Genomic DNA, 17609 nt, shown 5'->3' with positions numbered 1-17609 from the left:
GCTCGCATTTCTTGTGGGAAGAAGTTTTGTAATCTAAGTGAGCGTGAACTCCATGCCTCTGGAGAAGGGGAGAGGCTGTTTGCCTGCCTGCTTCCAGGGAAATTGCTGCTTTAGGAAAGCATTTTGCTCTGATATGGGTGCAAGATGTTTGCATCATTCCTCACTGGCTGGTAGGGGAGGAAAGGGATGATTTTTTAATTGAATGAAGGAGAGGTGGTGTGGATTTGGTTGCACTTCTGCAGACTGCCTCACACAGGTGATTCTGGCAGTGATGCTCTGGGCAGTGCCTTTGTCCCGTCTGCCTGGTCAGGCAGTGGTGAAAATATTTTTTTCGAGAGGTTCAGAGCTTCTGGCATAAACAGGAGGCAGTAAAGTGACATGGAGCTGCACTTGCTGCAGACCTACTTCTGAGAAACCTGCTCAGTGTAGCAGATCTGTAACACTGGACTGGGACTGACCCACAACGAACTCCCATTAGTTATGTATCTGCAGTGGCGTTTTATGCTGTCAGATCATGTGAACCAAATGTTTATGTTTCTTCCTCTTAGTAGGTGGGACAGCTGCCCTAGGAGACAGCTGGCCAGTGAGAAGGGCCATAAGAAATATGCAGAGTGAAGAAGAGAATTAATTATTCCAACATATTGCTGGGGTTCAAAAAGGATAGGGCATTTGAGTGGATAACAAGTACATTCCCAGTTACAGTTGTAAAGATTAAAAATACCCCAAACTTAGAGAGGGATCTATTTAAGGCAGTTGTAACTAATGCTAGTGAGGAAAGAATATTCTTTGGAGACAGATTATTCTGTAAATGTCAAAGACAGAGGTTTCTGTTGCCGCCTTCAGAAGCAGCAGTTAACAGGCCGCAGTCAGGAGCCAGATACAGGGATTTTCTGGATAACAGGTGTGGGATTTCATTTATTTCAGTTCAAATAGGAAGAAGTGAGCATGAGGTATACTGAAGTTTCCTCACCATAACATTAATCCCGCTTCATGGTTTCGTCTTGACCGCTCGTACAACAGTAGGTCTGATCCCTCCACTGCAAGTATTGATCTAAAGGAAAATGAGTCTCCAGAAGGGACAGCAGGATGGGGAGAGAGAAGTAGGATGAAGGCAGTACAGGAAGGCCATCTGCCTGTGCTGGTACCATCTGCCTCCCTTTCACACTGTGCGAGGTCTCATGCTGTGTAGGTCACCCAAATGGATACAAGAGCTCTTTATCTAAACAAGCACTGTCTAGCATCCGTGAAGGCAGTTGAATGGCTTGCCCACTGGCTTACTTCAGCAAAAGGTCAGAAGTGTGTTCTTGCAGGAGGAGAGTAGTAATGCTGGCCTTTTGAGAGAAGGGGTGTGATGACTGACTCAAGCTTTTCTGATTTTTTTTTTTTTTTTTTTTCCCAGGAACTTGCTGAGCCAGAAAGATGCGTGAGTATACAGAAAAGAAGGAAACATGTGGGACCATCTGTCTCAAGTACCTGCTCTTCATCTTCAACTTCTTTTTCTGGGTAAGAAAGTTCAGTCTATTTCAGAGGCACTGAGATGGGCACTGCAGTTTTGGTGTCAGGGGCACAGAAATCTTGGGCTTGATGAAGTCTTTGGCAAAAAGCACTGACATCAGTAGGACACAGATTTTGTCCTGTGAGGTGAAATCCCATCCCTTGGGCTTGCCTGCCCAGGCTGCAGAAGTTATGGTTTGACACTGTAGTCTTTGACTGTCTCTAGGTCATGTTATCAAGTACAGAAAATAACAGGGAGCCTGAAAACATGCTTTGTTTTTTCACTTGGCTTGCTTTTTCAGGGAGCCTGAGGACTCCACTGTCTTGCCATTCCTCCTTTCAAAATGGCAGAGGGAGCCCTGGCAGTGGATTGAGACAGCTAGAGCAAGGATAACAAACACCTTCTTGCAGCTGGGTCCACATTAGAGCTTCCTAGAGTCATGCTTTCCACAAGAAAGTTACTGGTGCCAAAGGATTGTTTTTCCCTTTGCTGCCTGGGACAGAGCATTGGAGTGTCCAGGTCGGACCTGTAAGGAAAACTGTCTGAGCTTACTAGAAGCTGCATAAAACCCTCCAGAAACACAAGGCTTGCAAAGAGAGAAGGGACTGCTAGGAGTCTGGTTGGCTTCTCCATGTTCATTTGCTGCAAGGGTTAGAGTTTAACCAGCGAGGCTGTTTAGCTCCTTGACTGCTTTCTCCCCAGATGTGTAAGTCTAGGAAGGAGATATTGGGCATGGTTGTCATTTATTGGTAGTATTGCTTCCTGACAAACAGTGGAAAACTTGCTGATGTAAAGCTGTTTTCTTCCCCTCTGCTGCTAGGTAGCACCCCAATAGATTTGACATTTTTTCACATTTGCTCAGATAACAGTGTGGCTACACTTGGGAAGGCTCTGATCCAAGTATGAATTGCTGTGCACAGGTAGGTGCTTCAGATAGCTTGCGTCTCAGGCTGCCTGGGGTGCTAAACTGGCTGCCTTGAAGCCCAGCCCCTCCCAGTGCACCGGGGCCTGCTCCCGGTCCCAGGGAGAGTTCTGGGAGTCCATCCTTTAGTGTAGATCATCTTTGGCTCAGCTTACAAGGCTCAGGCTCAGACCTGAGGCACGTCCTGGTATCCCAGTCCAGTTGCTCTGGGAGGTGAGGAAGTTCATGTATCAGGTGCCCTTCATTTGTTTGCTTCTCTCTCCACCCAGCTGGCTGGTGGGGCTGTGATGGCAGTGGGCACCTGGACCCTAGCTGAGAAGAGTGACTACATCAGCCTGCTCTCCTCCAGCACATATTCAGCAACTGCTTATATTCTGGTGGTGGCTGGGGTGGTTGTCATGGTTACTGGCATCCTTGGTTGCTGCGCCACCTTCAAAGAGCGTCGGAATTTGCTAAGAGTGGTAAGTTTTGCTTGGTTTTTTTTGGGGGAGGATTCACCCCGTTTTCTCTTGAACCATGCTGGGAGGGAGGGAAACATCTTGTTTGTGTTCTGCACCAATCTTATTTGTCTGTCCTAGAGCAAATACCACTAAGGCCTCCAGCTCCTAACAGCAGTGCTGTCCTTGTCCTAGGGGGCAGGTTCTACTGCAGAGCATTTCCTTTCATCCACCCAAAGAATGTGCTTACCACTGCGTGGTTCAAAAGTATAAAGCATAGTCGTAATACCTGCACTTTGTGTAAGAACATCTATTTGAAACTATTCAAAATCTTGTGGCTTTTGTCTCTTCCTTCTTTCCTGCCCATCCCATATTCTCTTTTGGAAAATGGGAAGAGAGAGGAAAGTATGAGAAACCTGTAACAAAACTGGCTTTTAATGACAGTAGGTTCAAGCCAAATTAACACAGTTTTTCACTTGGTTGTCAAAAATCAGAGCATCTCCAATGAATATTTTCTTTAGTTGCAAAAAAATTATTTTAGTTTTGCTTCCACAAAAAAAGCCACACTGTTTTGATAATCTGCTTCTTTTATGCCTTTCCCTGTGTTACGTCCTGAGCTCCCTGCTTGCCCACCTACACTGAAGTTTTTGACCAGCCCTAGGATTTCTATTCCTCTTCCTCCCTTTCAGTCTGGAGTGTGGCATCAGTCCCTTTTAGTATCTGGGCTACAGTAGTGAGTGCAGTGACTGAAATAACAATCAGTGGCTCTTTGCTTTCACAGTTACAGAAAAGGATACTGCAGCAACTCTTCACCAGCTCCTTCCTTTGCAAATCCTCATTCACCTGACTGTCCCATTTCCCCTCTTTTGTTTGGATAGAGCAGAAATAGAAGTTGTGAGCAAGCCTTATGCTTGTACCACTGCTTTGAAGGCCTGGTAATCCCTGTGAGAGCCAGAGTAGGGCCAGGAAGGGAGGGTAAAACACAGAGGACACAGTGAGTGCATTGCTGGTGCTTGTTCATTAGGCTCCTGGTCTGTAGCAGTCCATTTTGGCCTTGCTTCACTTACTGTCCATGCCAAAGAGATCTCCCTTGGTCTTTTTGCCTCAGCCAGAAGCTACGGATTAAAATCCGGTGGGGTTTTCTTTGTTATTCTGCCACAGAAAACTAATAATTGTCTCTTGGGAACAAAAGGTCACTGTATCCTTACACCATGCGTCCTTTCGGAGTGGCTGGTCGCGACAGGCCTATTGTCTTTTCTTGGCTGTGCTTTGCTTTGGTTGCCGGTGAGTAATCTGCACAAGAGATAGAGCTGTGCTTGCCAGGGCTGGGTGAGCCTGGCTGGGGGCCTTTGCCAGCTCTGAGGTCAGACAGTAATCCTGACAGCTTCACAGTCAGTGCCCCGGGGTCTGTGCCAGCCTGTCTCAATCTGTACCAGAGGCCCATATAAATACGGGAAGGAGTGCTGTAAGCAGCACTCTCCACCCTCCCCAGTGACTCCTTGGTGCTTTTAAAAATAAATTCTTGACAGCTTTGGGTGCTGTTTGTGAAATGCATATCTGGTTTTTAGTGTGTTTTTTCTGTTGAAGACTCAGGAAGCTGTGAATTTTTTTGCTGCTTTTCTACCTGACTATGAGTTTTATGGGCCCATTTCAAGGCTTTTTGTAGTATTTCATTGCTCATCACTCACAGCTGTGCTACTATTTTTATGTAATTGCTTATTTGCCTTCCTCATGTCCCTCCTTAGCCAGGTGATGTGCTGAGGCTTGGGGAGCAGATGTGGAGTTTCTCTGGCTCCGTGAGCAGGCATGGCAGTGGATCTGCAGCCTGACTGGCCGTGATGCTGCAGGCCAGCTCTTTATAAGCACATAAGCCACTACTATAAGCACATAAGCCACTATTATAAGCACATAAGCCACTACTATATTATACTTCAGTCAATATGCATGCTTTCATACACAAAAGTATGCAAGCAGGAGTCTCAGGAAAGGACCCATCAAATAGGAGACCTTGCATGTAAAGAAAGAAGGTGGCTTTCTTCAGGCTTGGCCCCTCACACTGCCACTTCTAGTTAGCTACCTGGGACAAGGAGAAGGGACACACATAAGCTGTGATTTCTGTTCCTGCTGCATTTCAGCCTGGAATCCTCCCACTGAAGTGAGATTGCTGATTTAGGAGTATGGTGCTATAAATCTTTTCTTCAGGTAGTAGAAGGATCTCTCCAGGGAGTGATTTGGATTGTAGGCGGGTTGAACCATTCTTTGGGTTAATCAGAGAAAACACGCTAAAGCTTGGTGCTTCACTCAAACACTTGAAGCTGAATGGAAGAAATCTGGACCCTTTAGATCTTGAGGAGACACCAGATAGCCCTGACACCGGCTTGGAGCCAGAGTAAGAGCAAATTTTGCCCAGAGCCTACCCAGGTCCAGGCATGTGTCTGCTACAGGCCTTTGGGTGATCCCACATTTCTGACTTGTTCCGCAGCCTCTTGAGAAGTGAGTAGGGCATGTCCCTGCAGCTCTGTGCCAGAGTTGGCCTACTCCTCCCAGAGCAGACCTCTGTAAGACAGCCCTGCACCTCCTGGTGAGAGCAAGGAGAGCAGCCCTGTGCTCTTAGTGTGTCCAGAGTGAAAGCTGCTGCTCCCCTATGTCAGCATGATACTTGGAAGTGGCCCTGAGGGAATGATGAGACTGAGATAAGCATTATGATGCAGTGTATCAGTAGAGACAGGTTGGATGCGTGGGTGGCAGATGCACTAACCTCCCTTAAAAGGTTTTACAAGGGCCTTATGACTCAAATTTTTTAAGGTCTGCTGGATACATGTTTGTTTCTATCCACCGTAAGCCAGCACAACAAGCCGAGCTGTGGTGACACAACTCAGCTCTACCTGAATGCCTCTGGCATGACAATGCAGAGAAGGGAAAAATAAATAAAAGAAACTTTCCAGTTCATTGGTTGTTCTCAGCATCCTGCCACCCTCCTGCCCCCTCCTTGGCAGAGAGATGATGTCAGAGCAGTTAGGGCATAACTAGGTCCCAACAAAAGAAAGCTAGCCTTTGTGTGAAGGCATGCCAATCCTTTCTTGCCCCCTTTCAATCTCCTGCGAGTGTTGGGACCAGCCTTTAGCTATCCCGCACTCCACTGGGTGACTCATTCCCCTGGTATGAATGGGTACCTTGTACAGGCATCTGCAGAGAGGGTCAGTGTTCTGCTACAGGGGAGACTGTGGGGCTGGGGAGTGAAAGCCTGAGATTGTGTGCTCAGATTAAAGCCCAGTCTGCAGATAAAACCCAGCTGTCCGTCCTTCGCAGCTGCTGAATCCCAACAGGGGCAAAAGAGGAAGCCCAAATGTTTGTGGTGTTTTACTCCTGCAAAGGGGCTTGGAAATACCTAGTGAAGAAGAGTGCACAGTGGCAGTGTAACCCTTGTGCAATGAAATGCATCCGTGCTGTGTAGGTCAGCTTGCTGTGTCCAGGTCTTCACTGTCCTTCTTTGTGCCAGGGAGAGATGGTTTCATGTCCAGTTACATTTGTAGGGAGCCATTTGCTTCATCCCTTGGGAACAGCCGTTTCTTAAGGTCAGGGGTAAAACAGAAAATGGGAGATACTTTGTTCTGTCCTGGGGAGGCCAACTCTTACAGGGACTTAGCGTGAGGTCCTTGTTATGGCTGGAACTGGTGTCTCTTCAGCTTTATTTACAGAAAGATGAATTTTATAGCAGTCATAGAACAGCCTGGATCTGTAAAGAAACTGTTAATTGCTGACCAGGAGCAAGGCAGGGGCTGTATGTTGGGACAGGGGTTCTCCCTGAAAAGCTCTCTTTGACCCTAAGGAGGAAGTGGCCACATCACCCTCTGTCTTCAGGCCTGCTCAGTACTTTTAATCTTGTACACATGTTCCTCCTCATAGATTTGGCATCCCTTCCTGTTTGTGTATAGGAACAGTGCTCCCAAACATTTTTCTGTACCGTGCATTTGATTCTCCTTGTGTTAAGCAGGGCACATCCCTTTCCCTTTCACTGCCATTAAGCCCTTTTAAGAAATAGTCATGTTCTCCTCTTAGTCTTCTAAGGGCTCTTCTCACTTTGGTTTTGAGATACTGAGCTTTTCCCTCTAGATCCTAGTTCAGTAGAACATACATTCACAGTCCTGAGTGTGAATCAGTACTAAAGTCCATCTGCTTCGATAGTGCCCTTCAGTTTGTGGTTGAGCCCCACAGAAGTCACTGGGAACATAAATCTTATGGTTTATGCTTATGCTTAGCTGGTCTGCTATATCCTTGGTGAAATGGGCCCTTTGTTGCTTTATTGAATCATCGTTACAACGTATGTTGCTCCTTAGTAACTTGGTGAAATGCCTTAAACAATATCAAAAAAAGCAAAAGTTTCAATTTTTTTTTTGTATTGATGTCAGAATTGGATGTTTTCTATGGTATTGAGTGTAGTCATCAGGTTATCCAGCAACCTCAGTTGCTTGCACTTTTCCATTCTCTACATCCCTCTGGCTCTGTGAGTTAAACTCACACTTGCTGGTGCTTGTCTTCAGTTATCCTGTGGTTTGGTGTTTTGTTTTTTTTTTTCTCAACCTGTGGGATTGTTCCTTTCCTACACTATTGAGGTCTTAATCCCAGCCCCTGCCTTTGAACACTGCTGCAGAAAAGCATCAATGAAGACAGTCATGCATTTTACCAGCTAATGAAAAGCTGGCTTCTGACATCTCCTTGCATTCTGTTCTGATGTCCTGCTTTTCCCATTATTTTACAGTACTTCATATTGTTGCTGTGCATCTTTCTCCTGGAGATAATTGCTGGAATCCTGGCCTATATCTACTACCAGCAGGTGAGTGGACATTAGTCCTTAGAGACTCAGATCTAGGAGAGAAATCATCCCATTTCTCCAGCCAGAATTGGGCTTGGAGGCTTGGGACCTATGGTCTGGTTGTGGTTCACCTTTCCACATGTCTGTACTCGCTCCCCTCCCCATACAAAAGACCTTGGATTATTTAGTGGTTTTGACAAAGTGGTGGTGGTTACTCTAGGGAGGCTGCTCAGCTTTGCTGCTCAGCTCCTTCCTGTGGTTCACTTTTGTGCGCTGTTTTTCTGCAGAGCCTTGTAGAATACAATTTTTGAGGCTGTGTAGATCTAGGAACTCTTCTAATGCCCTTCAAGTCATAGTGCAAGCAACTGAAATCACATTAGTGCCACTTAGTATATTCAGGACATAGGAACAGTTCCTGCTGCATCCAGCAAGCTAGCTGCCATACTTTTGAATGGGCAAAGATAATGATTTGTTCAGCTGAGAGGTCCTTTCAGGTCAAGAAGTTTGAGAGCTTTATTTAACCAGCCCAGCTGAGGGGCTGGAGAACAGCACGGGCTTCCAACAGCTGCAGTTCTAGCTTGGCACTTTTTGCAGTTGCAGGGAGCAGAGGCTTAAGTCATCACTTTGTTTTCAAAGGGAGTTTAACCACCAAGGCACAAACAGCCTGCAAACTTGCCCTCATGTCTGGAAATTGATTGGAAATGGCAAATTAGGATTGTTGTCAAGTGGCTGTCTGAAAAGCAGCTGGACATCTCATCTTGTTGGCTTCACTGCCAGGATTCCTTGCCATTCCTTTTTCTCTTGGGCTTTCTGTGCTTTGCCTCACTAAGATGGGCACTGGCGGTTTGCGAGGAGCCAAAGAGCTGTTCTGGCTCCTGCCAGGAGGGATCAGTGGTATGAGTGTGCATATTTAACAGGGAAAGATCAATCCTGCAGGCATGGCAGGAAGCCAGGGTCCGTCCATCCATCTGTGCAAAGGCACAAGGTTCATATATGACGATGGATGAAGAGGAGCTGATCCTTAGGTTGAAATAAGGGACAACATATTCAGAGCTGTACCCTTGAGTGCTTTAGATCGCTTGAAGGTGTCTCTGATCAATAGCCGCGCTTCCCGTTGCCCTCTGGCTGACAAATCCTCCTTTCCTGGTTGCAGGCTGCTTGCTCTGTTTGCCACTTTTAATTTCAGCCCTTGCTATGGTGTCTAAGGCTTGCAAGTGCGTGTCTAAACTGTTTCTTTTGTTATCTCTATTCCATGCTGCAGTTCTTCCCCGTGAGCCCGCAGGTAACTGCTTTTCTCCCAAGTAATAATTCTGCTAATGGACTCTCCTCTTTATTTGCCTCTGATGCCTTCCAGCTGTTGAACCTTTTCCTTTCTTTTTATTATACTAAGTCCTTTGCACTTCTCTAGAGCTTTCCAGCCCAGGATCTCAAAACATTTTGCAAATATTAATGAATGAAGCCTCATATCGTCTCAGTGAGGTAGGTGTTGTCCCCATTTGACAGATGGGCTTGGAAAAAACAGTTTCAAAGGGAGAATAAACTGCAGACTGTATTTTGCACAGTTGTCTGACCATAACCAGATGTCTGGCCTCTCATTTACTACTTACTGTGTAGAATAGAAGGTGTATAGAGAGGTTACTCACCTGTTTCATTCATTGACCCCATTTAAAATGCATATTGATGTTGTTTATTGGTATAGGGAACTTAGAATTTCACAGGTGTTGGGCTAAAGCAGTGTTGCTGTATGAACCAGGATGACAAAAAAAAGATGCAGCTCTTTGGCACTTTTTGGCTGTCACCTGGATGGGTGAGAAGAATTCAGCTAGATCAGAAGAGTCTCCACAGGAATAAATGTTTGAATCCAATCACCTGAACATGCCAGTGGTTTATGATGATGCTTTCAGAAATTCTGTACTTGCAAAATCAGACTTCATCTCTCTGTCACTGTTACCAAGAAAGGCCTTGCAGTACTTCTGCAATCACACACTTAATTCCCTCCTGTGGCATCCTTTTTGATGCCAATACAAGAGCTTTTCAGACTATGTGGTTTCAGTCCAGCATGCCCAGGACTCTGATTTCTTCCTGCTCCTGGACAGAGTGATTTGGTTTTTAGTATTTTGTCACAGGCTTCAGAGGGAGAATACTGCACGTGGTCTCATAGGCGTATTCATATTTAAGCACGCACAGTTTTGTATTCTCTTTTGATGCAGGCATGTCTTGGCAATCTTATATATTCAAGGTGAGGACCCATACAGTGATGTGTAGTGCAGGCTGAAATTTGGTCCTGAAGCACCTCCTTCCAGTTACTAAAATGGAGGCATGATCTGTAATCAATTGGAAATAAGCCTGCCAGTCCAGCCTTGGAGGATGATCTTGAAGGAAGCTGTAGTTTCCACTAGGCTCTCTGCTTTCCCCTTGGAGCAAAGGCAATGAAACGTGTGCAGGGCTCTGGGTTGCTCTGAGGGATGAGTTTGCCTTGTGATTTTATCCCACTTGTCTATTCCATTCAGCTGAGCATGGAGCTGAAGCAGAATTTGAAGAACACCATGACCCAGAAGTACCGGAAGGAGGGAGAAGAGAGTGTTACCAGCGCAGTAGACAAACTGCAGCAGGAGGTAGGTATCTCTAGAGGCAGGGAGAATTAATGCAATTGCAGGGCTTAAAATCAAATACACAAAAGGCATCGTGGGCTCTTGACCACCAGCATACAGATGTTTCTTCTGTATGCTGCGTGTATGTTCTGCTTCTTCTGATTCAAGGTTGGATGGGGTGCAGGGTCTGGGCCATGCAACCAGCAGAATTGCGTGGTGTCATGTCTGAATTGCATGCCCAGTAGCACTGGGGAAACAACATCTGAATTGCTCCCAGAGTGAACTAGAGCTGCCAAGTCACTATGACAGCTGTTTCTACTTCCCACTTCAAAGTTTTGGAGAAATTGCTGACATTTTTCATTAAGCTCCTCAGTACCCTAGAGAGCAAGATGTAATGAAAGAAGAGTGTTCCTGCTGCTGTTGCTAGCTGTGCCTGGCTCAGGGGTGGTTCAGGTTAGGGCTGCCACAGTTCTGAGAGGCTTTCCCACAGAAAGGACCCTTGTGCACAGGCACTTTCAAAGCATGGGGCCTACTATACACATACTGCCATAGCAGGTGCATTTGCGATAGTAACTGGTAATTAAACTTACCCTGTTATCACCATTAACACTCCAGTCCAGTGGTTAAGAGCTGAGGCAGCTGCAGGTGCGCTCTGGTTACAGTTCATCCCAACAGTAACCAAAAGTCACAGCTGCTGAAAGATGGATGAAGCTGGTATTTAATGGCTATTTTGGGGACTCTTAACACAAAAGTCACTAATAATTATAGTAGCGTAAAAAAAAAAAAAAGCCTGTGAGATAGCTGGAGTCTCTCTGCAAAGGAGGGTGAAGCCCAGGGCTTGGTGTGGGAGGCTGGAGGGAGAAGGAAGTTGCAGTGCTTGCAGGCTCAGCATTTGCTCTGTGTGCATGCAGTTCAAGTGCTGTGGGAGCAACAACTACACAGACTGGGCTGACAGCCTGTGGATCAAATCTCCAGAGGCCAATGGACGGAAAGTCCCAGACAGCTGCTGTAAGACGATAACCGACCTGTGTGGCCGAAGAGACCATCCTTCTAACATCTACAAGGAGGTAAAGAGCAAAAGGGCTTCAGAGCTGCCTGTCACAAAGTATGTAAAGGAGGTGGGCAGGGAGTGAGGATGTTGGGTTATTGCTGCAAACTGTTGGTAGGCTTCAAAGTCAGTAGGATTCTTTAGAAAGCAGAATTCATTTCTCTAGTTGAGCATTCAGCCATCTAGGTTATTATTTTATATGTAGATACAGAGAAAATAATAAGTTATATTTGATACCACAGACTATGCTAGTGATTAGGGGGAAGTGGGAGAGGTTGTTGGTTCTGGCAAGAGACTTGGATGTGAGCCCTAGGTTTGACACAGCTTCCTGTCACTGGAATTATTCAGTGAGGTGCAAATGGAGATACTTCTTGTCCTTGATTTGAGATAGTGGGATTTGATCTACAGGATGAAGAAACAGCATATGGGGAAGAAAGAGGGCCTTGTAGCAGACAAATTAGGCCAGTTCCAGTGGGCTGCAGTTTGGGTTGAAAAGAAGGCTGGAGTTGAGGTAGAGAGGCTTTGTCTCTTTTCTAGAAGAAGCAAATTGAATCTGAGACTACCTGAGTAAGTAAACAGGTAGCTCTCAGACCATTTATTCACCCAGTTTGCGTAAGGCTGGTAAAAGTTCTTGCATTTATTTTGGCACTCTCCAGTCCTGTCACCTGGCTTTAACTTGCTCACTGTGATGCTCTCTATAGGGTAGCATAGTCCTTTTTCTCATCAGCACCTTGGCTGGCTGTATTGAGCCTGGGGAGCAGCAACTGGAGCTTCTTCCTTGTTCCTGTCCCCCTGACAGTTAAGGAGGGCTGCGGATGAAGAGGTGGCCCCTTCAGAGCAGGTGTTTCTTCTCACAGTCTGTGCTTAGAGAAGGACGTGGAAGAGGAGTGTGAATAACATCTGCATTAAGCCAAGCAACTCAAACAGCTTAAAGGAAACCAACCATCTATCTTCATGGAATGAATAGGGAAATGAAGTCCAGTCTTTCTGATCTACCAAAGCCCCTCTTATGTCCAGCTGCTTGGCTGGGTTTTGCTCTTCAGGAAGAAGGCTTTCCTGTAAGGTTTGTGCCTTCCAGGCAAGACCCAACGATGAAGTGCAGAAAAGAGTCCAAGGGCTGAAGAGGTGTTTCTGAGAGTGGAAACCCACAACCATTTGAGGGGCAGGGCTGGCAATTCCCATCCTCTCTGTGCCGCGCAAAGCTGGAGGCGGCTGTCCAGCTGCATTATTAAGAGAGGCCCTGTAGGCTGCCACATGTATTGGGCCAGCTCTAGAGGAGAAAAAGCTGTAAGGGGAGGTTTGGATCCGCAGTCAGGTGCTGCATATCATGATATGAGGTCTCAGTCACAGTTCAGTTTTTCTTTCCCAAAGCCACTAAAATCCTAGAAAAGGGTCAGATCAGGGAAAAGGAGTAACTGCTTCATATCAGGGCAGCTGGGGCTGACTCTAACACCTAATGCAGGCATGGGAAAAGTGAGGCCTTTGCCATCCCTCCCTGGAGGACTGCATGTTCACTCCTTCCCTCTGCCTGCATGCGTGTAGGTTGTCTGTGTTCACTGTAAACTCCTGGGGCAGGAGGGCCCCCAGCACCTTTGGGGCAGTGCTGTAGCCTACACAATAAATCCTCTGATGTTACCATGGAAAACCTGCCTCAATAGATTAAACAGTTTAATTATTTAAAGGAAACTCTTACAAAAAAAAACAACCAACAGAGAATGCTCTTACTGACTTATTTTTGCCATATGACAAAAACTTTGGCTTGAAACAGGGAGGGAAAGGTCATGCTGCCAGCCAAGGGTGCAGTTGCAAGGCAGAGGCAGGCAGAGCCTGGCTTTCCAGGTTCACACTGAAACTCATTGCTGTCATAAATAGCAGTGGGAGGAATTTACTCTTAAAAGGCTCCTGTTATGTTAGAGTTCTTGGTACTGGATCCACTCAGCAGCATTTCCTTGGCCTTTTGGCCTGATGGTAATAAACACCCTTTCCAGGCATGTGCTAGGCAGCGAGTGAGGGAACCTTTCTCCACATATCAAAGAAAAATGACATGCTCCCTCTGTGTGATGTGGCTTGTTCTTCTGCTTTTCTTCTGCCCAGTTAGCAGCCACCTTGGGTTTGTTCGATGGTTCCTGAGCCAGTAGGTCCAGAGCAGTACAAAACATGATGCAGTTTACATCATCTGTGTAGCTTTTCCAGTGACGCTGGGGGAAGAGATTACTCACAGACACTGCTTTTTATAGCATTGCTTTCAAGGGTCGCAACCATTGGATTAAAGTGAACAAGAGGTTAAAATGAAGCTGATTTTCCATGTCCCTCCTTTCACCCTGCAGAGTGGTTGCATTACCAAGCTGGAAAACTTCATTCAAGAGCATCTGAAAATTATCGGGGCAGTGGGGATCAGCATTGCTTGTGTGCAGGTAAAAGGGCTGAGTGGAGTTTTGGGGGTGCTGGGCAGAAGTTAAAGGAACTCCAGAGCTGAGGGATGGAAAAAAATCAGATGTTTTAGGCTCTTCCTAGCCTGGCAAGGAGAAGTTGCCAGGTACTTCAGGGACCCGAGGATTCGCTAGCTCCAAAGCAAAAGCCTCTTCTGCCGGTCTCTAAAATTTGCTTGTGGTGAAGGAGTGCAACCAGCTGGGCAAGGGGGAGAGACTTCTGCTGCAGGGCTGTGGGAAAGGCAGTGCTGGCCATGGCAGGCGGTTTAGCAGCCTGAGAGAGACCTCTTGTGGGGATGTGTCGTGATTTGCCTGCAGAGCTGAAGAGCCAGTCTGGAGGAGTTTCCTACCCGGGTTCATTAGGATTATTTTAACTCATCCAGAATTTCTCCCTCAGCTGTATTACGTTGAAGAACGGCACTGTGGGTCTGCAAATGATCTGGGAGAAGGTGATGAATAAAGGGGTAGGATATGGATCCCCTCCACTCCCATTTTAGAGGGGAGGGCACAGGATATTCTTTTCTTCCAGATGCAGATGTCTCTGGGAGTTCCTCATCTTCCCCTTTGTTCTGGCAAGTAGACAAATTACACCCCAGAGAAACTGCTGGTGATTAATTACGATGATTATATTCTCTCCTGCTGCTTATTGCAAGCTGGAGTGTGGTATCCCCAGGCAGGAGCTAGCTGCCACTCAACTCTGGGTCCAGACTGTTAGTTTACAAGCTGCTGTCTCCACTGCATTCATTCTGTTTTTCCATGCATTTCTCTCTTCTCTTTACACCCTGTAGATATTTGGGATGATTTTCACCTGCTGCTTGTACAAGAGTTTAAAGCCAGAACCATATTAATAGCTGTGGGAACTCTGTCGCTCCCCCTCTCTGCCACTTACCTTAGCGCCTGCCAACCTGACCACTCTCCACCACCACCACAGAAGTGTCTGTAACCTGAGGACTTGGCTCTGTAATTAAATGCCTCTCGAACTGTGCACTGCCTTACCGGCCCCTTTGGGGAAAAGTCACCCTCCTTGTTATGTACAAGGCAGCCAGGAGTTCAGTGGGTCCTCTTCATTGTCAAGAAACAAAAGAGCGTGGATCTTCTGCTAGAAGCTTTAGCAAAACAGTCCTTTGATGTAACTATGAAGCAAGATTTATCCAGGGCCATTTTTCTTGAGGCTTTTCCTGCGCCAACATGAAGGTATCAGGATGCTATACAAGAACCATGGTTTGCTCTCTGAGAAGTGGCTCAGCAGAACCAGGCATTGACTGTGGGGACAGATGATGTTTCTGCGCTGAGCTGGAGCCAGAGCTGAGTCTCTCATACATGGAAGATTTCTCTCCTTCCTCCCAGGTGTGCACCAATGTCCTAACACAGCTGTTCTCCACCTGAAAGGATGCCTGCCTGGTTGCTCGGGGCAGGAACTACTCTCCCTGCTGATCGGGAGCACAACTTGGTGCAGTTGAAATCTTGTCATGACTCTGATTTTGCCAAGATGTGGGTGCCTTAGGATTTCTCAGCCATCCTTCCTCCTCTTCCTTGAAGCTTCCCCCAACACAGTGCCATTAGGAGCCACAAGAGGCCTTTTGCCTCCTAGTGATTCTGGAGCAAAGACGATGGACTACTTTCTAATTCCTTTGGATCTAGTCTGTTTTACTGTGTGGCTTCCAGTGTGAGTGAGAAAACTTTGTTTCCTCCTACCTATCCCCTGCTGAGGTTTGGTGAAGAACTGGTCTGTTTGTGGAGCTGGCATATCTTGCTACCCTTTGGCCTGTTTGGTTAGTGGAAATACCTTGTCACATCTCTTACATGTTGAGAGATGCTCTTGGCTTGATTTTTCTAATTAAAACCTCCAGGCTTGTCTCTCTTGGGCAGGAAATTAATATATACAAATGTTTTATCAGCCTCCAAAGAGCTCATTAATCAGCTGAGGGTTCTCTGGCTTTAATGAGGTCTGGAAGCCCACTTTACTGGTTACTGCTGAGAAGGTCAGGAGAGTCAGCTTCAACCAGTTGCCCCAGTGTACTTGGTAAATTGGTAGTGCTGGGTTAACTGTCTGTTTGCTGCAGAGGAGTAGGTTTTAATTAAATATTCTCTCTGCATTGGGATCCTGGATACATACAGGACATAGACATCACTGCTGCCATGGACTTAGTGCCATCGTGATGCGAACAGGGTCTTAGCCTGAATTAATAGGATCTTGTGTACCTCTTGTCTTGTTCTCACCTTCCTCATATGCCTCTTACACCCATGAAGCAGAAAGGGCTGTGGGGTTTTGGTGTTGCTAAGCAGTGAAGATAAGCCCTTTCATAAACACAAATTTTATTCCCTCTCTTGGCCTTTTAGTGGTGCCGGCTGAGCCCTGTCCCTTGACAGCAGACAGTTAACATGAGTAAAATGACCCAGACTCCTAAAGGGTCTTGCAGCATCTTGGGGTTTTTAGTTCACAGAGCAGAAATCTTGGACTGGCGCTAGAGGGCGATGAGTTAAAATGCAGAGCAGGTCAATCTGAAACTCCCCTATCAACGTCAGCCCCGTGAAATAATCCTTAACTAATGCAGAAAGAGAGGTGGAGGAACTGAGGTGTATCCTTGGTTACACAGCAATAGGAAAGAGAGGAAAAAAATCTAAATTATTGTGTAATGACCTAAAGGAGGAATCTCTAAATTATTTCTTGTTTTATAATCAAGTTCCTGACAAGTATTGACTACTAACTAAGAGGAAAATATTGATCAAGTTGCTTGAAGCAATATTTCTGGTTTCTTAAGCATATCTTCATAGGTGCCTTCACCCATTCCCTTCAAATACATTGTACAGGGCCAGAAGAGGCCAGGAAGAAAGAGAGATGAACAGTAAGTTGGCTTGTGTCCATTGAGTTGTTTTATACTTTTTCTCTGTGTAATAATATTCATTGCTTTTTTTTTTTTAACCCAGTTTAAGTTGCTGGCTGATAGAAAAAATAAAGCTTAAGATTCTGTAATTACTCTGTGTAGCAAAATTGAAGTGGTACAGTGAGCTGGGTGGGTTATATGGATTCCTCAGATCCTGCTGCAGAGGAGCCAGTTCCTCAAGAAGCAGCTGGTCTGAGGGACCAGGCTGAGAAGGAAGCTGGGGAAGAACCTGCTTCGCGTCACTGATCTTGCCAGCCTGGTTATGATCTGCTGCCACAGGGTGCTGCAGACTGCTCCTCCATGTGGCACCTTGAGAGCTGAAGTCGCAGACCCTCAGGGTACCAGGTATTGCATGTCAGCTGTGGTCTGTGCGTGGAGGTGTGTGCACCCAGTACTGCTCCAGGGCCTGTGGTACACCTAACTGCGCTTACTGGGATACTTAGTGACTGGGATACAAGGCTCTTAGCCTTGTCATACAGGCTGCACTTTCTCGTCATGTGCAGGGTGCTGAGGCAGACAGAACAGGGCCTTTGCCATTGTGTAACTTGCATTCACCTTGCTGGCCCAGCTGCTGCCTGTGATTACCAGTCAGGTCTGCTTAAGACGACCAGTTGAAGGTACGAATTGGCTCAGGGCTCTTCTGTGCTCTCCTACACCCCGTTTCCACTTACCCCAAAGACAGTGGAAATCTTTCCCCTTTCCCGTCTTGACTATAAGGACATAGGTGGGCTACTGCAGTGGGGCTGCCTCTTCCTACCACTGTGGGGTAACAAGGTGTGTGTGGGTGCTATGTGCTGGTGTGTGCTGAATATTTGCTCTACGTGCTGTGGAGTAGCTTGTAGCCACCTTGCATCACAGACATGTCAAAAAGAGGGAGCAGATGTGTGCCCTTTTTTATTACCCTTTGGGATTTAAGGTTGAAAATTACACATTACAAGTTTCAAATATGCCTATATCCGGCCAGATGGAAACGCTTGCCTGCAGCTAAT

At 46.4% G+C, this 17609-nt stretch overlaps 1 protein-coding gene across 2 annotated transcripts in view; it reads left to right on the top strand.

Annotated features, from left to right (window-relative positions):
* The window catches only part of CD151 (CD151 molecule (Raph blood group)), a 38831-nt gene extending 22119 nt beyond the window's left edge, over positions 1-16712 (top strand). For both annotated transcript variants that reach the window (XM_072864650.1, XM_072864651.1), the window contains exons 3-9: positions 1400-1503; positions 2687-2878; positions 7614-7688; positions 10178-10282; positions 11170-11325; positions 13634-13720; positions 14524-16712. In XM_072864650.1, coding sequence (XP_072720751.1) covers positions 1420-1503; positions 2687-2878; positions 7614-7688; positions 10178-10282; positions 11170-11325; positions 13634-13720; positions 14524-14583 — 759 coding nt within the window. In that variant the 5' untranslated portion in view covers positions 1400-1419 and the 3' untranslated portion in view covers positions 14584-16712. The remainder of the gene's footprint in view (positions 1-1399; positions 1504-2686; positions 2879-7613; positions 7689-10177; positions 10283-11169; positions 11326-13633; positions 13721-14523) is intronic.
* Positions 16713-17609: the final 897 nt, after the last annotated feature.

This window comes from Ciconia boyciana, chromosome 6, assembly GCF_034638445.1.
Source record: "Ciconia boyciana chromosome 6, ASM3463844v1, whole genome shotgun sequence".
In the NCBI taxonomy this organism is placed as follows: Eukaryota; Metazoa; Chordata; class Aves; order Ciconiiformes; family Ciconiidae; genus Ciconia; species Ciconia boyciana.
The sequence above is the reverse complement of the archived record's forward strand: the minus strand, read 5'-3'. Positions and strand labels throughout refer to the sequence as shown.